This window comes from Aethalodelphis obliquidens, unplaced genomic scaffold (genome assembly GCF_003676395.1).
Source record: "Aethalodelphis obliquidens isolate GAN/ISIS:26980383/991018 unplaced genomic scaffold, ASM367639v1 scaffold51, whole genome shotgun sequence".
Taxonomy (NCBI): Eukaryota; Metazoa; Chordata; class Mammalia; order Artiodactyla; family Delphinidae; genus Aethalodelphis; species Aethalodelphis obliquidens.
Window position 1 is genome coordinate 2,518,340 of NW_020837995.1, and position 22,862 is coordinate 2,541,201.

General features: G+C 42.1%; 1 protein-coding gene across 1 annotated transcript in view; it reads left to right on the top strand.

The window, feature by feature from the left end:
• Nucleotides 1–22,862, top strand: part of FMN1 (formin 1) — a 300,963-nt gene that overhangs the window by 264,388 nt on the left and 13,713 nt on the right. The window contains 2 exon segments of the mRNA XM_027083792.1: nt 2,957–3,008; nt 7,840–7,989. Coding sequence (XP_026939593.1) covers nt 2,957–3,008; nt 7,840–7,989 — 202 coding nt within the window.

A 22,862-nucleotide genomic window follows, 5' to 3' on the forward strand; every position in this document is an offset into this window, starting at 1 on the left:
ATTCCTACCAACAGTGTAGGAGGGTTCCCTTTTATCCACACCCTCGCTAGCATTTGTTATTTGTATACTTTTTAGTTATGGCCATTCTGACTGGTGTGAGGTAGTTTTAATCTTTGATCTCATTGTAGTTTTTATCTTTTATATGCCTGTTGGCCAGCTGTATGTCTTCTTTGGAGAAATGTCTCAGGTCTTCTGCCCATTTTTCGGTTAGGTTACTTGTTTTTTTGTTGTTGAGTTGTATGAGCTGTTTGTATATTTTGGAAATTAAGCCCTTGTTGATCACATCTTTTGCAAGTATTTTCTCCCATTCTGTAAGTTGTCTTTTCATTTTGTTTATGGTTTCCTTCACTTTGCAAAAGCTTGTAAGTTTGACTTGGTCCCATTTGTTCATTTTTGCTTTTATTTCTATTGCCTTGGGAGACTGACCTAAGAAAACATTGGTACGATTTATGTCAGGGAATGTTTTGCCTATGTTCTCTTCTAGGAGTTTTATGGTATCATGTCTTATATTTAAGTCTTTAAGCCATTTTGAGTTTATGTTTGTTTATAGTGTGAGGGTGTGTTCTAAGTTCATTGATTTGCATGTGGCTGTCCAGCTTGCTGGACCACTTGCTGAAGAGACTTGTTCCCATTGTATATCCTTGTCTCCTTTGTCAAAGACTATTTGACCATAGGTGTGTGGGTTTATTTCTGGACTCTCTATTCTTTTTCATTGATCTATATGTCTGTTTTTGTGCCAATACCATGCTGTTTGGATTACTGTAGCTTCGTAGTATTGTCTGAAGTCTGAGAGGGTTATGCCTCTTGCTTTTTTCTTTTTCCTCAGGATTACTTTGGCAATTTGGGGTCTTTTATGATTCCATAGAAATATTAGGATTATTTATTCTAATTCTGTGAAAAATGTCATGGGTAGTTTGATAGGGGTCACATTAAATCTGTAGATTGCTTTGGGTAGTATGGCCATTTTAATGATATTAATTCTTCCAACCCAAGAGCATGGGGTATCTAAATGAAAGGAATCTTAAGGCTCATAGAGATTATGACTTGATGATTTTTCTAGACATTTTTAAGATGTCTCGTGTAAGAGTTGTATTATCATATATGACAGTATTATCTTTTTTTTATTATTGGAGTATAGTTGCTTTACAATGTTCTGTTAGTTTATACTGTACAGCAAAGTAAATCAGCTATACGTATACATGTATCCCCTTTTTTGGATTTCCTTCCCATATAGGTCACCACAGTGCACTGAGTAGAGTTCCCTGTGCTATACAGTAGGTTCTCATTAGTTACCTTACCTATTTTATACATAGTATCAATAGTGTACATATGTCAATCCCCATCTCCCAATTCATTCCACCCCACCTTCCCCCTTGGTATCCATATCTCTACATCTGTGTCTCTATTTCTGCTTTGCAAATGAGATCACCTATACAACTTTTTTAGATTCCACACATATGCATTAGTATACGATATTTGTTTTTCTCTTTCTGACTTACTTCTGACTTACTTTCTCTCTCTGACTTACTTCACTCTGCATGACAGTCCATCCACGTCTCTACAAATGACCCAATTTCGTTCCCTTTAGTGGCTGAGTACTATTCCATTATATATATGTACCACATATTCTTTATCCATTCCTCTGTTGATGAAATAGCTCATGCAGCTCAATATCAAAAAAGCAAATAGGGGCTTCCCTTGTGGCGCAGTGGTTGACAGTCCGCCTGCTGATGCAGGGGACACGGGTTCACACCCCGGTCTGGGAGGATCCCACGTGCCGCGGAGCGGCTGGGCCCGTGGGCCATAGCCGCTGGGCCTGTGCGTCCAGAGCCTGTGCTCCACAGCGGGAGAGGCCGCAGCAGTGAGAGGCCCGCGTACCGCAAAAAAAAAAAGCAAATAACCCAATCAAAAAATGGGTGGAGGACCTAAATAGACATTTCTCCAAAGAAGACATACAGGTGGCCAACAAACACATGAAAAGAGGCTCAACATCACTAATTATTAGAAAAATGGAAATCAAAACTACAATGAAGTATCACCTCACACTGCTCAGGATGGCCATCATCAAAAAATCTACAAATATTAAATAAAGGGAACCCTCTTGCACTGTTGGTGGGAATGGTAAATTGATACAACCACTATGAAGAACAGTATGGAGGTTCCTTAAAAAAGTAAAAATAGAACTACCATACGACCCAGCAATCCCACTACTGGGCGTATACCCAGAGAAAACCATAATTCAAAAAGACACATGCACCCCAATGTTTATTTTCTGATCAGAGAGAAGAATATGTAAAAGAACCACCCCCAAATGAAACCTCCCGGTTTCCCTGTGGTCCCTACGGAGTGTGGGTTCTTAATCTGTCAATTCAGAATTCTACCTCAGCATCGTTGATTTCCTTAGTAACTTTAAGTATTTTTTCAGTGCATTTAAAAACATTCTCAGAAAAGAGACCATAGGCTTCCCTAGACCATGGGTGTAGAGACAGAGTATGCAAGGATTACAGTGAATTCCTTTGAATCTGAGCAGAACTACTGCAGGTGGTACTGGGTTTATTTTGTGGTAGTGGTTGTTGTGGGGAAAGGGGGAGTGCTGAGCACATGGCAAGGCTCCCAAAGAGACCAGCTATAGCTAGGCTGACCACGTGATCCAATCTGGCCAGGAATGTTACAATTTAAGCCTTGGCCCAGAGTAATTAGTAATATTCCCCCCTTTCAAAACTATCCCAGAGAGAACCATGAATTATATGGTCACCATTAGCTATAGCTGTTATCAAGAAAGCCGTGGTAGTGGATGTAGCGAATTGCGTACAATTGCCAGGACACGTGGTAGGGCCTTCCAACCCCTGAATTCGGATTTATTTTGATAATGAATGGGAATAATCGAAGTTAGAAGATTACACAAAGGACATGCTGGAAGAAAATACAATTTTAACCATAATTATTTCTTTCACAGCCAAAAAAGAGCATACAGTGGAAGAAAGTCACTTAGAGAATGCACAGAAAAGGTAAGCAGCTCTGAACTGGCCCCAGGTCTTTCTTTGCCTAGCCATTCTTTTGTTATTATCAAGAACCGTCAACACCAGCCGTCTCCAGCACTTTTTCATCTTCTCTGAAGGCAAACTCTATACTCATTAAACCATAACTCCCCCGTTCTCTCCTTCCTTCAGCCCCTGGCAACCACCATTCTACTTTCTGTCTCTGTGACTCTGACTGCTCTGAGGTACCTCATGTAAGCAGAATCATACAGAACGTTTCCCTTTTATGATTGGCTCATCTCACTTAGCAAAATGAATGAGTAGCCATTCTTTTGACCCCATCTGCTAAGACTCTGCATCCAGCAGCAATAAGAGTCTAGGGAGAGCTAGAGTGAAAGCTCCAGGAATAGGACTTGGCAATAGTTTTCCTCAAGAAGCAGGGAATCATCCGGAAGTGACTCACCTGCCTCAGGAGTCAGGACACCATTTGCATGTGTTTGCCTCTCCTCCACTGCTCTGCTCCTAGACACTTCACGGACGCTGGGAACAGTGGGGTCCTTCTTAGTGTTACAACTAGATTAAAGCATTATGGAGGATATTGTAAACAAGGGACAAATGGGGAGAAGGGACTTCCCTCTCTATGTGCACAGAAAAGGGGAAGAGACCCCAGAGGTCTTCTATTCCCCCTCCCACCTACCTCAGGCCTCTTCTATGTTCTTCCCTCTCTTCACAGACACCCAAGCGGAACCATCCACCTCACCTGGTAGAGCCCAGTAATCATTGGCTGTGATCCCTCATGGGGGGTCTTTCTTTTTTTCAGTTGGCCAGGTTAGTCAGCTTGGCTCTCCCTCCCTCTTAGAAAGGTGAGGGGGGCATACACGGAGGCTTTCTCATATTCAGGGCTGAGAACTGAGATAAATTTTGCTGGGACCCGTTCTACAAGTACGAGAAAATTAAATAAGAGATAAGGACAGGAAACAGTAGATAAGGGAAAATGAGCTTTACAAATGTGTGAGGAGGGGATTTCATTCAGTGCAGGTGAACAAGTTCTAGAAATGAACGTTTTTCCTCCCGTCTCACCACAATCTCCGAGAGTACTGAAAGCCTGTAGTCAGTGCTCTGTTCTGCCTTGACAGACACTGACATCTTGCCCTGCTTCCCGCTGTAAGTGCCAATAGAATAAATATGCAGAAGGAAGCAAGACGAGGGCAAATCTTGCATCTTTCTAAGGGCAGACATGTTCTTGGTCATGACTATCATCTCTGCATGATAATCTTTGACAACCAAGACAATCACATGATTCTGTTTATAGATTTTTAGGTTGTGTCCCTTTATTGGCCTTATCCCCTATAGAGCTTACATTATCCCTGTAGTAAGCTTCCCTTCGTCGGTGTGTCGAGCTGGTGTGTCTGTGTTATAGACGTATCCCATAGGCATAAAAAGGACCATCAACACATGGGTATCAGGCCAAGCAGAATTTCACTTTCTAAGGTGGATGTCAAATTTCTAATTCTTCTTCAGGATTCTTGCTTCAGAAAAAGGGGGCCCGTGTGAGAGGGGCCGAAGTTGGTGCTGTGCATTAGCTATGCTGAGGGGGGTCATAAATTTCGGTTGTCAGCGTTTTCCGTGACTTTGTGGTGAAGGTAGTCTAGCTTTCATGTCATACATGAAATATGTTAGATCCCATCTTTAACGTAGAAACCACAGTTGTTTGGTTACAGTCTTGAAGGAGGTTGGTGGTCAGTGTTGCAACATTCGAGTGAGATTTAGGAAATTCTTATGTTGTATTCTCAAGAGAAACAATTTACTCTGAGGCTAAGGAATATTTGCTTTTCCTCAGCAGTTTCTAAAGGCATGCATGAGGGGCAATAAGCGGATATGTTCCGCCCTGGCATCTCAACACTGCAAAAGTAAAACCGTTCCCTTTGCCGTGGGCTCTTTGATATAATCATTGGCTGAACTCTCAAAATGTTTAGCTGAATCGAAAAGATAGAAATCAGACAAGGAATTACAGCAGAGAGAAAAGGAGTCAGGGAACAGTTGAGAGTGAAGCAGAAAAGTTTTATAGAACACAACGTATGATGAGAAATAAATCTTTTCAATGTTGAAAGCTATTTTAGTTATCTGCTGAGAAACAGAAATTTCAAACAGCACGATTGCCCCTTTGTCTCTTGGAGAAAATGCTAATATTGTTGTCAAATAACGGCCGTTTTCATGCCCAAATTTCAGACGGTTTTCAATAATCAGTCTTCTGTGAATCAAAATTAAATCTGAAAGGAAGAGAGTTGTGTTTGGAGCGGGACTGGGTGGGTGGGGAGGAACGTAGTCTAGACCTTATCAGATAGTTGTAGGTTCATATTCTAGCTTTTGGCTTTTCCTGGAACAAAGGGAAATCCAATAAGACACACATCCTCAGAGTGACTTTGTTAAAGTTGCAGAGTGCCAAAGCCAGGCCATCCTCTGCAACTCTGTTTGCTTTGGTTCTCCTGAAGAGGTTCACTTAAACACATAGGGGGGAAAAATGCTGAAATTCACTATTTCCTTTAGGTTTCATACTCTTTGAGGGTTAGCAAGCAGGGCCTCCCAGATCCCCCCGGGGAGAGGTGGTGAGGGTACATCGTTCAATTCAGAGTTGGGAAAAGTGTGGCCCACAGGATGATGACATGCTTTTCTCAAGCTCTGTGATAACCCACCAAACAATTCTGTCATTCTCTGAAACCGTACCATCCCTGCAACATCTTGGTCTCACAGTCTACATTCCAAATAACGCTGGAACTGCTGGCGTTGAAGTACAGTGAGCGGAGTTTCTGTGCTCTTCACTATGTCATCCTGGAAAATAGGAAGATAATTTGCTCCTCTGAGAACTAAAAGTGAAGACTTTCTCTTCTCTATTCATTGCACAAGTAAATATGTTTCTGTGTTGAAGGTAAACATAATGAAGAGACAAGAATAATGATGTGCTTTGCTGGGGGTCACACACATTACGTATGACTTAGGTGGCAACGGTGTCTAACGTGGAAACAGACCAAAACATGACTATTTTATTTCTTAAATGCCTGGGTCAGTGAGTATGAACAACAGGGGGTGGGTAGAGCAGAAAAAGCATTTCACGGAGAATCAGGGCACCCAACTCTGCCGATGAATAAGGTCATTCCATCTTTCTGGGTCTCTGTTTTCTCAGCTGTAAGATGGGAACATTGGACAGACTGACAGGTCCATCCCTTCCAGTTCTAAAGGCCCATGACTCCATAAGAAATTCATGGCCTGTTCCTTTAGGTTACAGAACTCTCTGCTTACGAATTTCCATGCTACAATCAATGTAATTTTCATTTTGAATGAAATAAAAAGTATATTCAGCGTTTTGACTGCCACAGAATTAGGAGTCACGCCTGGGCAAAAGTGGACATTGCTACTTTCTGGTTTTGCTCCAAAATATGTGTGTTTGGAATTATAAGAGAAGTCCCTCAAGAAATTACTGCAATTATTGCCTTTCTCCACCTATGCACTTCTAGTCTTTTAATAACTGGGAGCCAAAATTCCCTGACCAGTAGTTTTAATTTGCATTAAAAACAGATTTATTATTTACAGAAGCACAAAGAATTTATGGGACTCAGAGCTGCAGCTCCAGCTTGGATCTCACCTAATCATAGCCATGGAATCAATTAACAGTTCATCTGTGAAATGTGATAAAATCTTATGAGATACATAGTGCCCAATAACTGAGACTGAGTTGAAAGTATGCTCCATAACAGTAATGGGGCTTCAGGGTTTTACAATGGCCATTGAATAGCGTTCCATTAGAAACTCAGTATTCAGGATGGCCACAAAAAAAAAACCAACGCTGTGTCTGAACAGATGATAGAGCATTGAGTAATAAACCTGGCCAGCCATTCCTGCTTTGATTAGTTTCCAACACCCTAGAAAAGGGGCCCGTTTATTTAAGTGTTCCTGCTCATGGCAAATGAGCTTGTGGGGCTTGGAGTGGGTGGGGAGAAGGAATGAGGGCAGAGCTATAAATTGCTGCAAAGCTAGTGCCTCCAAGAAGGGCTGCTTGGGAGGCCTGGGTAGTCATCTGGGAATGAACCTCCAAGGGGTAGGTCAGGAGGTTCTTAGTGATATCTGGGAATCACCCTTGTAAAACCTGGGTTCTTTTCTGACTGGGTTAAAGATCATTTTTTAAGATCAAAAATGGTTTTTCCTCCAATCCTTGCTATATCCTCAATTATATGTATTTTTGTACATTGATGGTTTGTATTCCTGTATCACATCCAGCTTTAAAATGTAGCTTTCTTAAATATCATTTGGTCTACGTCTCTTATTTTACCCTTGAAAAAACTGAGAGCCCAGTGTTGAATGATTGACCCAAGATTATAAAGCCAGCAGATGCCAGAATAAGGATAGAACAGTCTCTTGATTTTCTGTGAAGCCCTCAACAGACTGATGATTCCCCGTGGGCTCTCGAACTGTCCACTGCTGGTGATACAGAACCAACATGTCATTAGCGTTCCATGTAATTCAACATAACACAAAGAGCAGGTAAATGACATGGATTTGAGATGAAGAACAAACCCCAAAAGTTTTACCTACATACACCCTGGAATTATACATGCTGGTTTTATACAGATAAGATGTGCCCAGGAGTATCCCCAATCATGTTACATTTCTTAGATAATTGGCTTGAACACGTAGGTCTTACTGAGGCTTAGGAGAAGCCACAGTGACTCAAGCCTGGGCTTCTGTGCTAAAGAGAAGCGAAGCGTGTGGGAGAAACCCTCCCGATGTCCCCTCTCCTCCCCTAATGGGTATTAGCGTTGACAGCCTCTCACCCTCTACCTCACTGTTTTCTTCTCTACATTTGCAGTTTTGAAACAACAGTAGGATATTTTGGGATGAAGCCAAAGTCTGGTGAGAAGGAGATCACACCCAACTACGTGTTTATGGTGTGGTATGAGTTCTGCAGTGACTTCAAGACGATCTGGAAACGGGAGAGTAAAAACATATCTAAAGAAAGGTAAGGCTCTAATAGATTGATTAACACCCCATTCGGGGGTCTTAGGAAACCTCCCTCTCAAACCTAACAAAGTGTGTGCACCTCACCCGTGTCAGTATCGCCTTTCAGATCAAGTGGATGTCCAGGAAGGATTACTGCCTCAGAGTTCATAGGGAAATTCGGGGGAGGTTTGCTGTCTGCACAAGCAAATACACTCACGTGATCTGATAAGTTACACTTTCTTAACCCCTTCCAATTACTAGCTAGTAAATGAAAGGGGAGCTGTGCTAATTAGCAGCAGATTGCTTTTCTGTGTATTTTCATGTTGGCCCAGGCTAAATGAGGCAGCCTTGCTGCCGCAGACAGTACAGACAAATAAAAGTGAATGCTTTTCCCATTAATATACTGAACTTGCATCAAAGGGAAATCTCTGAGAGTCGGGCCACACTTAACACGGTGTTGAAGCCCCGCTCTGGATTTACAGCGCCACTTCTGACTCCCCGTATCCTGCTGAGGACATCAAACTGCGTGCCGCTCGCTTCATTGCAGCCTCCTGATTTTATTAGTTGGGGGTAGAAGGAAAACCTCGGCCCTGAATATAGGGAGAGTGTGTGTGTGTGTGTGCGCGTTCTCCTTAGAGAGAGACTGAATTGGGCCCTGTTGATCAGAACACAAAAGCATTTCTGCTCGATCAGTGTTTTGATCAGGTTGCCACTGTTCTACAAAGGGTGTCATGGATTTAAACTTCAAACAGGTCTTGCTACTACTCCTGCAGAACAGATGTATGAGAGTGTCATTCAAAGTGGAGTCGGAGACAAATTCTACAAATGAAGGGAAGTGGTTTAATTGCAGCATCTATATCTCACTAAACATTGAGACCTGAAATTCCAAAATTCAGTTATTTTTACTGTTTACTTTGTAATCAGAGAAACGGTATGCACGTAATATATCTACACAGACACACACACACACAGTACACTAATATGTTTTACCTTAAAAAGCTATTTTTAAGGGCTCATAATTTAGAGATTTCTTGACTCAGTCTTACTGAATCTCTAAATATTTTCTCAGGGAACTTTTTCACAAGCCTGCTTTCTTTCTAAGGAAGTCAAAGAGCTTTAAAAATATTTATCAACACATCTTGCCACCATTAACTCTTTTGGAACTTGGATGTTAAACTGAGTATATCCATTATAGGGATAAAATGAAGCAGAGAAAAGTTAAATGACATTGTTAAGAAAATAGATTGTTGATAATAACAGGAAAAAAACAACCCTAAAAATCTTGACATCCCACTCATTGTTCTCACCCTGCAATCTCTTGTTTAGCCCTTGAAGCTAAAATAAACTTCTGTGTTTTGTGAGCCTCAGGGGAAAAGTGACAGAGCCACGTTCCTCTCTCTCTAACCAGGTAGCAGCTGGCCAGTCAGCTCTCCACGTCCACACCCGAAGGCCAGAGAGCCCCTCAGAGGGCCCTGAAGCTCCAGCCTTTGCTAAAGATTTTACACCTGAGATTTTGATCCTAGCCCTTAGTGAATCTGTCCTTGTTGTCAAAGCCCTAAAAATGGTCCCAAAAAACCAAAAGAGACGGTAATGAATTGCTTTTCATTTGAATAATCTTCTATTGAAATCGTGAACTGTATTCCACGTGGAGGAGTTTTTCCCTATCACAGAAGTTAGACCACACTCATTGTGGGCCTGCGGTGGTTCCAACCACCCTTCAGAATGACCTGTTCTCTGATTCCTAGTGATGGGCACTTGCTGTGCTGCTTCCTGGGTATAGCTGGTGAATTGCCTACTTCACACTCTGTAAACCAACACCTTTAAAGGGTCATGACTTCCCAGGACCCTTTTCAGGTCTTCTCATTTAGCAATTTCAGGGGTTTCTTCATTCCAGCCGTGCTTTGTGAGATAGATCACCAAGGTTTCCAACCTAAAACAACATCTCTGAAAGTTAACGATGGCTCATAAAGTATTTGTGGAAGCAGCTTGTTTACAAAAATCTTTTTGTTAAGAAATGTTAGCGCATTATATATATTACTGCTCATCCAGTTCAGTAAACTGGTTAATATCCAGGGTTTTCTCGTGAAGTGAGGATTTTTTTTCAGTTGTTCTCTATCTGCTGAGGGTTTTAGCTTTTAAACGATTGGAATCACATATTCGTTGTGGTGACATAAGCGAACTGAATTCTTCTATTACAATCAAATGATAAACAATATGATTGCTTTGTCTTGACCCATATTTAATGATGTTTGATATTGTCATTTTTTATTGTACTTCTCCAGCAAATCCCAACAACACTAAATGTCAGGAGGTAGCGTAAGATACTATGAAGACATCCTCAAAAATTAAATTCATAATCAAATGAAAACCTCATAGCTTGTAATTATTAGGGGAAAAAAACCACTATAGTTTGGGATCCCATCCAAAGGAATTTCAAAGGTATTTGAAGGCCAACTAAACCCCAAAAATCACTGAGAAAAATTAAGGATCAATAATAGTATTTTCAAAGAGACAGATTCACTTCCAAATGAAATGAAAGTTTTGAAAACTACTTTAGGTCACTTGAGGTCAATTTTAAGGGATAGAGAATATTTACTTCTTGTTCTGTTTAGTATGGTTTCCAGGGACGCACATTAGCTTGATGCAAAATCGAAATGGTGCAGCTCCACAGCAGGGTAACAGCTACCCCTCATGAGACCCAGAATGATGTCTGAACACACAGGTGACTGATAAAAACGTCCAGTGTGCTTGTGCCTTGAAAATGAATGATAAACCCCCTATTATTAAGCTGGTATCAGGACACAATTCTGTATTTGAGTAGAATAGACATCGTATTTCACTGGGAATATGGTTTACCTGCAGATTAACTCTCAGTAGAAGAGCAGGCTACTGTATGATGGTATATTAATGGCATGCAACTTTGCTTGTCATGTATGCCAATATTAGGCAAAATAGAAAACTTCTGAGTCTAGGCCCAAATCCAGAGCGCCTCGCTCCCTAGACCTTCAGTCTGTGACCCATTCAGTCCTCATGGTGCCCCTAGTACTAGAACTCATCCTCCAGTGAAGTATACCAGGTCCTTCTCTTACCCCTGCTGAGTACTTACTGGTAGTGCTCAGTAGTGTAAAAAAGACCTCTAGAGAGAGAGTTGAAACCCAGCATTTTTATGCCATTCATTTGCTTTGTGATCTTGGGCCAGTCACTTATTGCCTGGAGGACCCAAATATCGTATCTGTAAAATGTATGTATTGGGATGAAGCAGGAACCAAATGTTCACTAAGATATTTTCTAGCTCAAAATCTCTGTGAATCTAGAAACTACTTTTTTTTTTTTTTTTTAATATTTTGAGAAACTGTTTTATTTCTGAGATAACGCCCCTCACCTTTGCTCTTGAGCTCATAGGGGATGATGCTGAAAGACATTCCAAGCCAAGGTCTGGTGGTGAGTGGGGAAGAGATTTGGCGGCAGGGAGAATTTTCACTGTCCTCTTGGACTTGGTAAATGTCTACAGCTTCCTTGGCGTACACTCCCAGTTCCTCCCCTAAAATACTAAGGTTGGTCTTGAAGACCACTTTTTTTTTTTTTTTTCCTTACGCGGGCCTCTCACTGTTGCGGCCTCTCCCGTTGCGGAGCACAGGCTCTGGACGCGCAGGCTCAGCGGCCATGGCTCATGGGCCCAGCCGCTCCGCGGCACGTGGGATCCTCCCAGACCGGGGCACGAACCCACGTCCCCTGCATCGGCAGGCGGACTCTCAACCACTGCGCCACCAGGGAAGCCTGACCACATTTTTTTAACTGAAAGTATACACACAAAAATATTTTCATCTGCATCTAACATCGCGTTTACTGGTTTATGAAAGTTCATCGAGATTTTTATTCTGAGAGGCAGCTTTGCCTCAATTTTACCTTTTCATGCAGTTTTGTATTTGTGTCTCTTGACAGCCAAACCAGTCAATGAATTTTTGCAACACACATTTCTTCCACCTATTAAATCAACAGATTATTCGAGCATATGCATAGTTGCAAGGAGATAACCTAATTTTTGCTGCTACCTTTATTGACTATTCTTTACTCATTTTCTTTTTCTTTTTTTTTCCTGTTTAATTATTCTGGGATTACAACCCTTCCTTATGAAGTTTTCCACTATTTAGAATATGTTAAGACTGCTCCCCACATATGCCCACACATGCACACACAGAGGCCACAAACGACTACTCCCTACAAAATGAGCTATGAATTTGCAAAAGGTAAAGAAGTCCTAGGGGGCTCATGACTCCAGGAATAAAGTCTTGGCAAATAGTTCAACCCTGAGCCAAAGCAGACTTTAAAAGTACCATTTAAAAACCCATAAGGGGTAAATAATGAGTGAATAAGGAGTTTGGTGAATTTTATGTGAAATGCAAATAAGACATTTCATTATATACATAACTATAATTTACACCATGGGGGAATGGATGGTTAGTTTGGGGGTTTCTAGTTCAGCTAAATAACAACAGAGTTTTTGTTTTAGGTGTATTACTTGCAGTTATTATGGTTAATTTTGCAACTGCCATACCCTTGACAGCAGAGCTGTTGTGGAGTTATCTCAAAGCTGTTCTCAGGGCTCACTGCTCAGGTCACTTTAGGACCAGGAGCTGGGGACTTAGAGAGGCCATCACTCAACCCACAAAGAAGCCGTTGATTGCAGTGTAGACATCGCAGGAATTCCTCTCTTTATATGATAGTTATTCCTGGAAAAAGTTCCATAAACTAAAATTTTTATTTATTCAATCATGATCATTACAGTAACGTCTAACACGTTACCCTAACCCTCTGTTATGTGGTTAAATGATTTATATACACTTAACTGCTAAGAAGCTTCATATTTTAAAGGACCCCTTTAATAATACGAATAATCACCCCCAAGTTACTCGGCAAAACTTTGAATTTTCCTAAGTCACATTTGAAGGCAGTTCTGTACAAATACACAAACAGTAAATGTCCCAACGAGCTAACTTATAAACAGAATGTGTGATTATTGTAATCACAAAGAATAAAACCCACTTATTTCCCAAGCAATGAATTTAAAACTACTTCTGCAAAATTAAAAATATGCCATGAGTAAGGAGAGGGGATAGTAGACTTCTAAATGGTAAAAATTATGGGATCATTGATTCTTAAAAATTAAAACACCTCTTTTGACGCTCTTTCCTCTGGAAACCAGCGATCTCCTGTTCCTTCCATCTTCTTAAAAGAAGAGTTTATATACATTTCCTCATTTCTTTTTCCATAACACACATCCACTACTTTCTGTATCAGTAAGAATAAAGCCTCAGCTGCCATAACAAAGACCAAAGTAACTGTTGCTTAAACAAGAAAAATTTATTTTACTTTTGCCTAACAATCTGAGTATAAATTGTTTAGAAGTTCAGAACCCAGATTCCTCTTCTCTTGTGGCCACCATCATTAGGTGTGGTCCTTGTTCACAAGTGTAAAGATGACTCACATCACGTCCGCCAGCACCACTGCTGCTGAGTTCCTGCCAGTAGAAAGGGGAGGGCACACCATTTCCTTTAGAGGGGGGTGGACCTGGAAGGTACACGTATTTCATTGAGCAAAACTTAGTCTCACGGCTATATGCAAGGGAGACCAGGAAATGCAAGTTTATCTGGGAGCCATGGGCCCAGCTGAAGACTCATGGGTTCCATTACTAAAGGGAGCAGAAGAAATGGATGTTGAGACTACTGGCAGACTTTGCCACCTTTCCCATTTGTGAAATCAGACCACTAACTCCTTGGCACTACTAGCTTTTGACAGTGATGATAGTTTCTTCCATCTTGAAGATGCTCTGAGGGTATTCTGGGTTTCCTTCTGCAAAGGTGACCGCCACTCTTCTATTTCCTTCATCGGTTCATCTTTTTCTTCTATTCCTTAAGTGTGGACCTTCCCCAGGGTTCAGATCTCTGTTCCTCTTTTCTGCTCTGTACTCTATCCCTAGTTAATCCCAACCATTCTCATCGCTTCACCTGTCACCTCTTTGCCAAGTCCTCCTAACCAGAAACAACCTCTTAGTTCTAAGTCTTAGATCTCCTACTTCACGCTACACGTTCCCACCGGCTGCCCAACTTTCATCTGCAATTCAGTATGCCTACTCTGAGGGTCCCTAAATTTCACTTGCACCCTTCTCCTCCTCCTAGTAGCCAAAGGCAGGCTGGAAACCTGAACTGTCTTTAATGCTCCAAGATTCACTTTCCACCCGCGGCTAACTTATCAGTTTTGCCTCCTTAGTGGTTATTCTTTTTCATCCTGTTTTCTCGGTGGCTTTGCCTAGTTCGGGACCTCATCTCTCACCTGGATTATTGCTACATCCTTCTGACTGTTCTCTCTGCCTATAGTTTTTCTATTTCCTCTTCATTGGCCCTTAATATTTATCCAGCTATCTTTCTAGAACAAGTTAGATCACATCTATTTCTTTGAACATATCCTGTTTAAGTATATTCTGTTCTGAAATAAAGGGAAGGAAATCAGCCATGATCGGTACTTATATTCATTAACTTTGGGGGCCTTACAACAGCCCTGAAAAAATGTATTCCTACTGTGCAGATAAGCAGAGGAGAGAGTAAACGAATTACCAATGTCACAGTTTCACTCCTAAGCAAGAGAATGGGGATAATGACCTAGGTCTTATGTGACACTAAAGCTTGAGCTTTTTCAAGTATTCTGTATTTCTCCCAAATTAGAGCATGAGCCTCCAAAAACTTGCCTTAACTCACTTTCCAACCTCATTTCCCATATCTTCATCCCCCACATACCCATGATATTGACTCAGTGTTTCTCACATCTACACATTCTTGCCTGGTGTTCTCATTGGGTAATTTCTTTACATTGCATTGTCCCAGTTATTTCCTGCTGGTCAAAACATAGTCATCTTCTAAGGGCGACCTCCAAAACCTCTCCCCTAAAAATCTTCTGAAATACCCCTAAGTAAAAGAATTACATCTTTCTCTGGTCTCGGATAGCATATTTTTCTTACAATCCTTTTGCACTTAATTCCTTCCAACTTGTTACTTTAGCACTTTACGTGTCTTTTTCCACCTTTAGGACATTAAACCCATTCCTTATCGTATCTTCTATGGTGCATTCTCCAGCACAGAGCCCGCTAATTGTTTACTTAGTACTGAGCACTGAAGATCCTGGGCAGTGTGAGTTTGGAGGAGGAAATGATTCCTAAGGAATGAGGAGGCCAGGGAGGGCTTTGGGAAGATGGTCAGCCATAAACAGGGCCACCCTCCACAGAAGTTGTAGAAGGGATTCAGAAGCCAGTACGGGAATGTTGGATGTCAGCTGCTCCCCAATCTGGCAGGTCTTCCCAATCACCTGGAGAGCTTTGTAAAAAAGTCAGCACATCTACCAAATCAGAATCCCAGAGGATTAGAACCTAGGGATCTGCAGTTTTAGAAAGCTCCTTGTAGAGAGGATGAGTAAGAACACATTTTGTGTTTGGTTGCCTCAGTAAATACCTTGGCTTCATCCCTTGCTGAAATCTATCAGGTCAGCTTTGGAGATGGGAGGAAGAAGTTCATCTTCCCAAGGGATTCTTACTACGTGAAGCCAAGTTTAGGAACTATTAGACTCAGGTGATGGTGAAGGTCTCTTCCAGCCCTCATTTCCTGTGGTTTCAGGTGGGAAATAAGCTGGACATTGACAGAGCAAATGAATTCAGTCAGCTAAGTAGAGATGAAAGGGGTAAGGACATCTTGGAGATCACATGGCAAAGGCCTGGGCTTGGAAGGCTCAACTCACATTTTGGAGGAATCACATAGTATGATCTCGGGCCAGCCTAATTGCTGTGTTTCCTGTGCATCCTCGGAGTACACACCGTCTCTCATCTCATTTGCACTTTGCATTCCCATAACATAAATGGGCACCACTTAATCAGCTTGAGTTAAGCACGTACTTTCAAAATACCTATTCATTCTTAAGTGCTGTACAAGCTATGAGACCCTATTCTGGAAGAGTGTAATCTGGTGATCACAACGCCTCCTTCATAAAGCTTTCCCCAATCTCTGTGAGCTATCTTTCCTCCAAAACTGGGGCAGGGGGAGATGGTTACTATCTCTTTAATTTTGGCATGAGTGATTTCTTTTTCATTCATTTTCTTATGGACACTTCCCCCTCAAATAAATCATAAGCTGTAGAAGACAAGGGCAATGCCTCATACTTCTTTGTTCTCTCTCTAGCATCTTATATTTCCTTATACGTAGTGAGTGCTCAATTAATATTTGTCGAACAAATAAACAGTCACTGTGTTTTCGTTTGCCGCGTTGAAATTGATTACGGAATTTGCTGTCTACTGCTGATAGATGAGAGATCTTATTTATTTAGACTTTGGTGGTAGAATTCCCCAAACATATCCCATATGGGTTGCTTTTGCTCAAGTATCTAAAATCTTTATAGCTTGATTAAAGAGGATAGACATGTTCAAAACAAGAAAGACTAGTTAATGGGGTAAAACAATCACCTTCTCTGTTCTTGCCTGTATTACTTTCAATTTGTCATTAAAAAAAAAAGGAAGAAGGAAAGAAGGGAGTGAAGGTCCTTGGGATTCAGGCTGTGTCAAGCCTCACACCTCTTCAGAGCTCACATAAGAACCTTTGAGAGCATGCGTCCACACGCTCTTTCCCTAGCCTGGCAGACAGCAATGGAAACCCAAAGTAAGTCTCCTTCATTCAGCTAGAATACTTCTAAGTTGCTTATCTGTGGCACTCCTGACAGCTCCTGCCTTGGGCAGAGAATAGATGGAATAGGGGGCTGCCTGGGTAGTATGATTTGAGGGGCGCCAGAAAGGCTGCCTGCTCCACCCAATCTCCCCTGCTTCCTCCCCCTTTTCGTTTTAGTCACCCCTGCAAACAGGCTCTGATCAGTTCCAGTTTTTGGTGAGACTTGGTAGGTGGTAAAGGTTTCAAAACCAAGGTGGGAGCGGGGGCGGGAGTTGGCATCTACAAGCACGTGCATGTCTTCATTATCAGGATTGGAAATGTCTTCCAAAGACAAGCAATGCATTGCAATTAAACTTGCAGATTTATGTCCCAGGGCCGGCTTGAGTTTCCAGGCTGCCTCCCAGACGCCTCTCCCCGAACAAGGAAACGCAATGCTGTTACCTCTCACTCCACACCTAAATCGCCCGGGCGGCTCAGGGTGTTTCGTCTACCAAGTGCAGAGTGATTGGCTTTAACTGATCATGCATTCCAGGGCAAGTCCAGGACACCCCCCCCCCCCTCCACTTCCACTCCCCTGTGGCCTGGGGGAGACGCTCTGCAAACGGAAGCGGTCTTTGTTCTGCAATTAATCATTTGAAGTCAAAGTGTGTTTGGGAACTACAAGTGATAACCCGCAAAAGCTATCAAGTGGCTGATTGTGTAGCTGGTGAAATGTGGTCTCTAGGAGGACTTCCTTCATTGTAAATAGAAAAATATCTTAGGAATGAGGTAGGGAAAGTTGTCAAATGTAGGAAGTGGAAGTGATGGGCTAATTTATCATGGAATCACTGAGAGGCTAGATTCTGATGTGTAAGGAGCTAAGTCTTTTAAGTCTAAGACCTGCCTTACTTTCCTGCTGGTCTGTCTTACCATGGCTGCTAGTGAGACTGGCCTGGGGGACACAGGGATGGAAGGGTTAGTCAAGGTCAAGGGTCAGACTCTGAAGAGGGAATAAGCATAGAAGAGTGTGTGTCTGTCCAAGTCTGTGGCCCTGCTGGCCTGCCTGAGATAAATGATTTCGAGGCTACCCATTATTTCATATTGTCTATGGCTGTCTTCTCTGAGTTTTATTTTCTTACCCGTTGTAAGCATTCCACATAGATGAGTCCATGATGTTTCCATCAGCTGCAGCAGTGAGGAAGAAATGTCCCTTTACACTGAGGGGTTAATGAATTTATGTGTTGTTGGGGTTTTTTTTTAATTGAAGTATAGTTGATTTACGGCACTGTGTTAGTTTCAGGTGGACAGCACAGCGATTCAGTTATACATATATTGTGTCGTTGGTTCTTTACTGACCATAAAGAGTGACTTTATTTCATTGGCTTTCATGACTGTTATCGCTGTGTAGTAGTTATATCAAGAATTCAGAAATACCTCGTGAGGGACTGTTGTCAAGGTGGGTAGAAATAAGGGCAGTTCCCAAGGCCCCTGGCAGGCCTCCCTGATTGCATTTACTTATTTAGAACCGAAGCTGGATGTTAACCCCCTTTCCCCCAACTGTGGAGAAACAACCTCAGTGTCGTCAATGAACTGAGGACAGTACCTGTGGAGGCTTGGGAGTATCAGAAGATGCAAAGAAACGCCACAAAGCTCACACGCCTTCCCTCTAATGTCCAGGCTACTAGGCAATGGCCGGAAGGGTAGCCTGACATGGCTACGCCTTCTAAAAGCACAACGTTAAAAACAACCCCTACGATGTTAACACCAGGGAATCCTAATGAGGAAAATACTGGGATGTTGCCCTCAACCTTCTCCATCTAAAATACAAAAAACCATGTGCTATTGAGCTTTCTTAAGCAATAAAGCCACGCCCACACCTCCCCAAAGTCTCTTTGGTTAGTATTCTTTGCTCCCTGACCTAATGCTACTTAGTTCAAGGCTACAAGGAGATCACAGGAAAAGAGTGGCTAGTCAGTTGGTATTTCATCTCTGCAGCTTCTTATACACCGTCTCTGATTTTCTTCTCCTAAAGGGAGACCATAAAAATAGTACCATTTACTTATAGAAGAAGGTGTCCCTAATAATGATTCGTAAAGTCAACCCACATTGGGAAGCCAGACTGAAGTTATTTCTTTACAAGCATGATCTTCAGTAGGTGTCATCCCACAAAACTGTATCTACCCTTCAAAGGGCCCCAGGCCACAGTTTACGGGGCCGTGGACAAGGGCATGTTTTTCTCATGCTCCTTTGCTGATCACGTTCTTCTGTGTATTTCAGAATAGCCACCAGAAGGAAGAGTTCTCGTGCCTGGTAGATTCTGGTTCACATGTCTCTAAATTTTAATTTTAGGACATAGTGATTTGGACCTTCAGCTTTTATTTATCCCATTTTTTTAGGGAACTTGGGTGTTATTCCCTGTAGCATGCTGACTCAGAGGCCCATTACTACACATACTGGTGCACAGAAGCCTGCCCTGTTCCCTTTCTAGACTAGTTTGACCTCTTTAGCGATGACTGATATCAAGTCTTCTGTAAACAGATTTACATTACAGCTGGTCAGCTTTCATGCTTTTGCCAACATGCATTTTATGAACTATATTCGTGCAGTGCCTCCCTTTTCTTTGCCTTCACCCACTGACGTTCCCAAAGCCATTGACTTGGAATATCTTCAGTGAAGATGTGTACATGGTCTGGGTCATGCAGTGGTTAATGTTTTTAGGTCACACTGTACTGGATGGCTAACAGAGCTTCCTCTTTGAAGCTAGTAGCTCTATAGGCAAAACTTTACTTCTGTAATCCTGAAGTCGCTTCCTCAGTCCCATTGTCAACATTACGAGAGTTGAGTGATTTACTAGCAAGTGTGTCCTGGTAATATAACCAGATTGTCTATTTTCCACTTGCTGAAATGAATTGGTCATTTTCATTTAGAGGATTTCTAATAAATAAACCAACAGGCATTTAAAACAGAATGGTAATTTGCGGGGGCCATCTACCTGTTTTTTTTCATTTTTTAAAAATATGTTTTTAGAGCAGTTCTAGGTTTACAACAAAATTGAGAGGTAGGTGGATTTCCTACAGAGAATTCCCATGTATCTCCTTGTCCCCAAACATGTGTAGCCTCCTCCATTATCAACATCACTCATCATAATGCTACTTTTTTTTTTTAACCAAAGATGAATATTATTGACACACCGTAATTACCCAGAGTCCATAGTTTTTACCTTAGGGTTCCCTGTTAGTGATGTCCATTCTGTGGGTTCGGACGAACTGCGTAATAATGTAATGCATCGTTATAATATCATACAGAGTATTTTCACTGCCCTAAAGCTCCTCTGCACTCTGCCTAGTCACGTCTCCTCCTTGCCCCACAGTCACTCATCTTTTTATTGTCTCCATAGTTCTGCCTTTTCCAAAACATCTACTCATTTTTTTTTTTCTTCCCGGTACGCGGGCCTCTCGCTGTTGCGGCCTCTCCCGTGCGGAGCGCAGGCTGCGGACGCGCAGGCTCACCGGCCATGGCTCACGGGCCTAACCGCTCCGCGGCATGTGGGATCTTCCCGGACTGGGGCACGAACCCGTGTCCCCTGCATCGGCAGGCGGACTCTCAACCACTGCGCCACCAGGGAAGCCCCATTTACTCATTTTTAAATACTAAAATTAACCCCACTCTTTGGAGCGTAGATTCCAACCTGAGCCATGATTTGAGATCAGCTGTGTCCAGACATCCATTAGTTGCCTGTGACTTTTTTTCATTAAAAATGTAACCTAGCCTCATACTTAAGAATTATTCAAAAGTTAATAGGTTGACAGTCCTGTTACACTTCAGACAGTTATTTGGAATAGGAGAGAAAGGAAAAGGAAAAGAACAGATGACCCAAAGAAAATGTTAATTGCAGTCACAGAATTAAATTGGGAGGAACCTTAGGGTGTGATCAGTTGGGTTCGTTTCATCTTCATTCTGGGGTAGTAAGAGCAAATAGAAATTGGAGAGTAGACTAGGACCCAAATCAGGAAGATCAGTTATAATTCCCAGAAAGACCACAAAGAAAATGAACCATAATGAAATGTAAGGTAATTCCTGACTTTAGGACAGGGAAGTAAGTGGATGCGCCCCTGGGCACTTAGTTTTCCCACACTTCGGCTCCTCTGAATCTGTCCCCACGGTGCCTGTCTGTATTTGTCAGAGACCGTCCATCTCCCAGGCTTAGAACATATCTGGAAAGTACCACGCAGAGGAGAGTGGCAGAACTGGCTGTGTTTTGATTTGAGCCCCAAAGCTGAAATCCGGTGGCTATGGCTGTCAGAAGAACCATTCTTGTAAGAGGCCTTGTCTTCTTAATCAGCTGTGCATCTCCCAGATATCCCTAGGCAGTTCTTTAGGAAGAAGACTTCTGCTGGCTCTCATTCTCCCGAACAGGAAGGATATTTTTTTCTCTTCCCCGCCCAAGAGATTCAGTGGGTTCTGTTGCGTTCCATACATAGCGTTTTCCAACATTTTTTTCTAAACAGCAGAGCTTTTTTTATCCAAATGAAAACATTCATGAAACCCCAATATATAAAACAGATTAAATTAAGCTTTTCTGGTTGAAGCAGGCTTGCAGATGTTGGGGTTAAGAGAATCCTTAACTATTCCTTCTTTTCCTGAGGCACCTTTGCTGAGGCTCTTTGGAAGACAGTTTGAAAGCGCTGCTCTAAGTTACTGGTTTTTCCATGAGGGACAAGGAGTACGAAACAGCCTGAACACTCTACCCCACCTCCTATCTCTCACTTACCTCTTGGTTGGCTGACATGCCCAATCCCTATGTTTAAAAATGAAGGCGCTTCTGTTATTGTAAAGTTCGGGAGGATTTCAGTGTATTCTGCCTTGTACATCATGAGCCAGTGAATACTGGACGTCTGAAGAATAAAGACATCGTACTTCTTCAGTCTCACAGAAGGCTGTGCTCTGAGTTGGTCTGATTCAGCTGCAGGAATACACATCTAGCCTGTAGAAACCCCAGAGCATGCCCAGATCTCCCAGAAAAGGAGGCTGTAATGTGGGGAGCCTGAGCCTTTAAATGGAAAGGCGTATCACTCTTTGGGATGCAGTTGCCTCAGCTGCCTTGTGATCCCAGCTCTCTAATGGGTTAAGAAAAAGTGTGATTTTGTACCATATCCAGATCTTTTCATTTAGGATGGGAATAATGTTCTCTCGTAGCTTTCTAACTGGAAGCAGAATTCCCTCCCCAGCCAACCAAGGTTGCAAATCATTTCTGTAGAACAAGGACTAAGCAGGACCATCTGAAGACACATGTCACTGTCCTCAGTATCTCGTATTCACGTCTTTCCTCAGTAGACTTTGGCAGCAACTGAAATTTACTGGGGCCCTTAATAACTCTCTAGGGATGTGTTGTAACGGAAAGGAAGAAAAGGTTTTCAGAAATCACTTTTATTAAAGCATTTGTAAATTGAAAGTAGTTCTTTTCTTTCTCTAACTTCCTTGTATGTCTTCCTCCCTATATTTTCTTTAGAGGGCATGAGATGTAACCTTTGAAATCAAGTCTAGGTATTTGCCTGTGAGTAATCATGAGCAACTATGTGTGAGAGTCTAGCGTAAATATTTAGACCCGAAACAAAAACAGAACCAAGATCTAGGCCAGAACCAAAGACAAGTCCATGAGCAATGAAGCCAAGGGAGAGATCGAGCATGGCTGTAGCTAGAAATTGTCCAACCAGTTCTCTCTGACTGCATGCAACAAAGTTCTTACCTCGTAAGTGAGAGTGGCAAATTCCAGACTTGGGGAAAGTTGTATAACCTCTCTGAGCCTCAGTCTCCTTGGGGGCAAAGTAATGTGGAGACTTTCAGGAATCCTGGAATATGTGTGTAATCTGACATGCATAAATATTTAGCACATTTGGGTGGCCTTAAGCACCCTTTCTTTTTCCGTATTTAGGACTCGACCAGCTAATCAATAACTGGAGCTAGAGTTTTTCATGCTTTTACGTTTTATTTTTTTCCCAAGGCTAAATGCAAAAGATAATTGTCCTACAACGTCTGGGTATTTACTAAACATTTAGGCTCGTTTGAGGTAAAGCAGAGAAAAGCTGTCAATGCAAGTCATTGTCTTTCACTTAGATATTTGCTAACAGCTGACTGCTGCATGGCACAGTGCTAGATGTAGGATCAGGGAGAAGACCCAGTATGCAGAAGGCGTGATCATTGTCTTCAAGTGGTT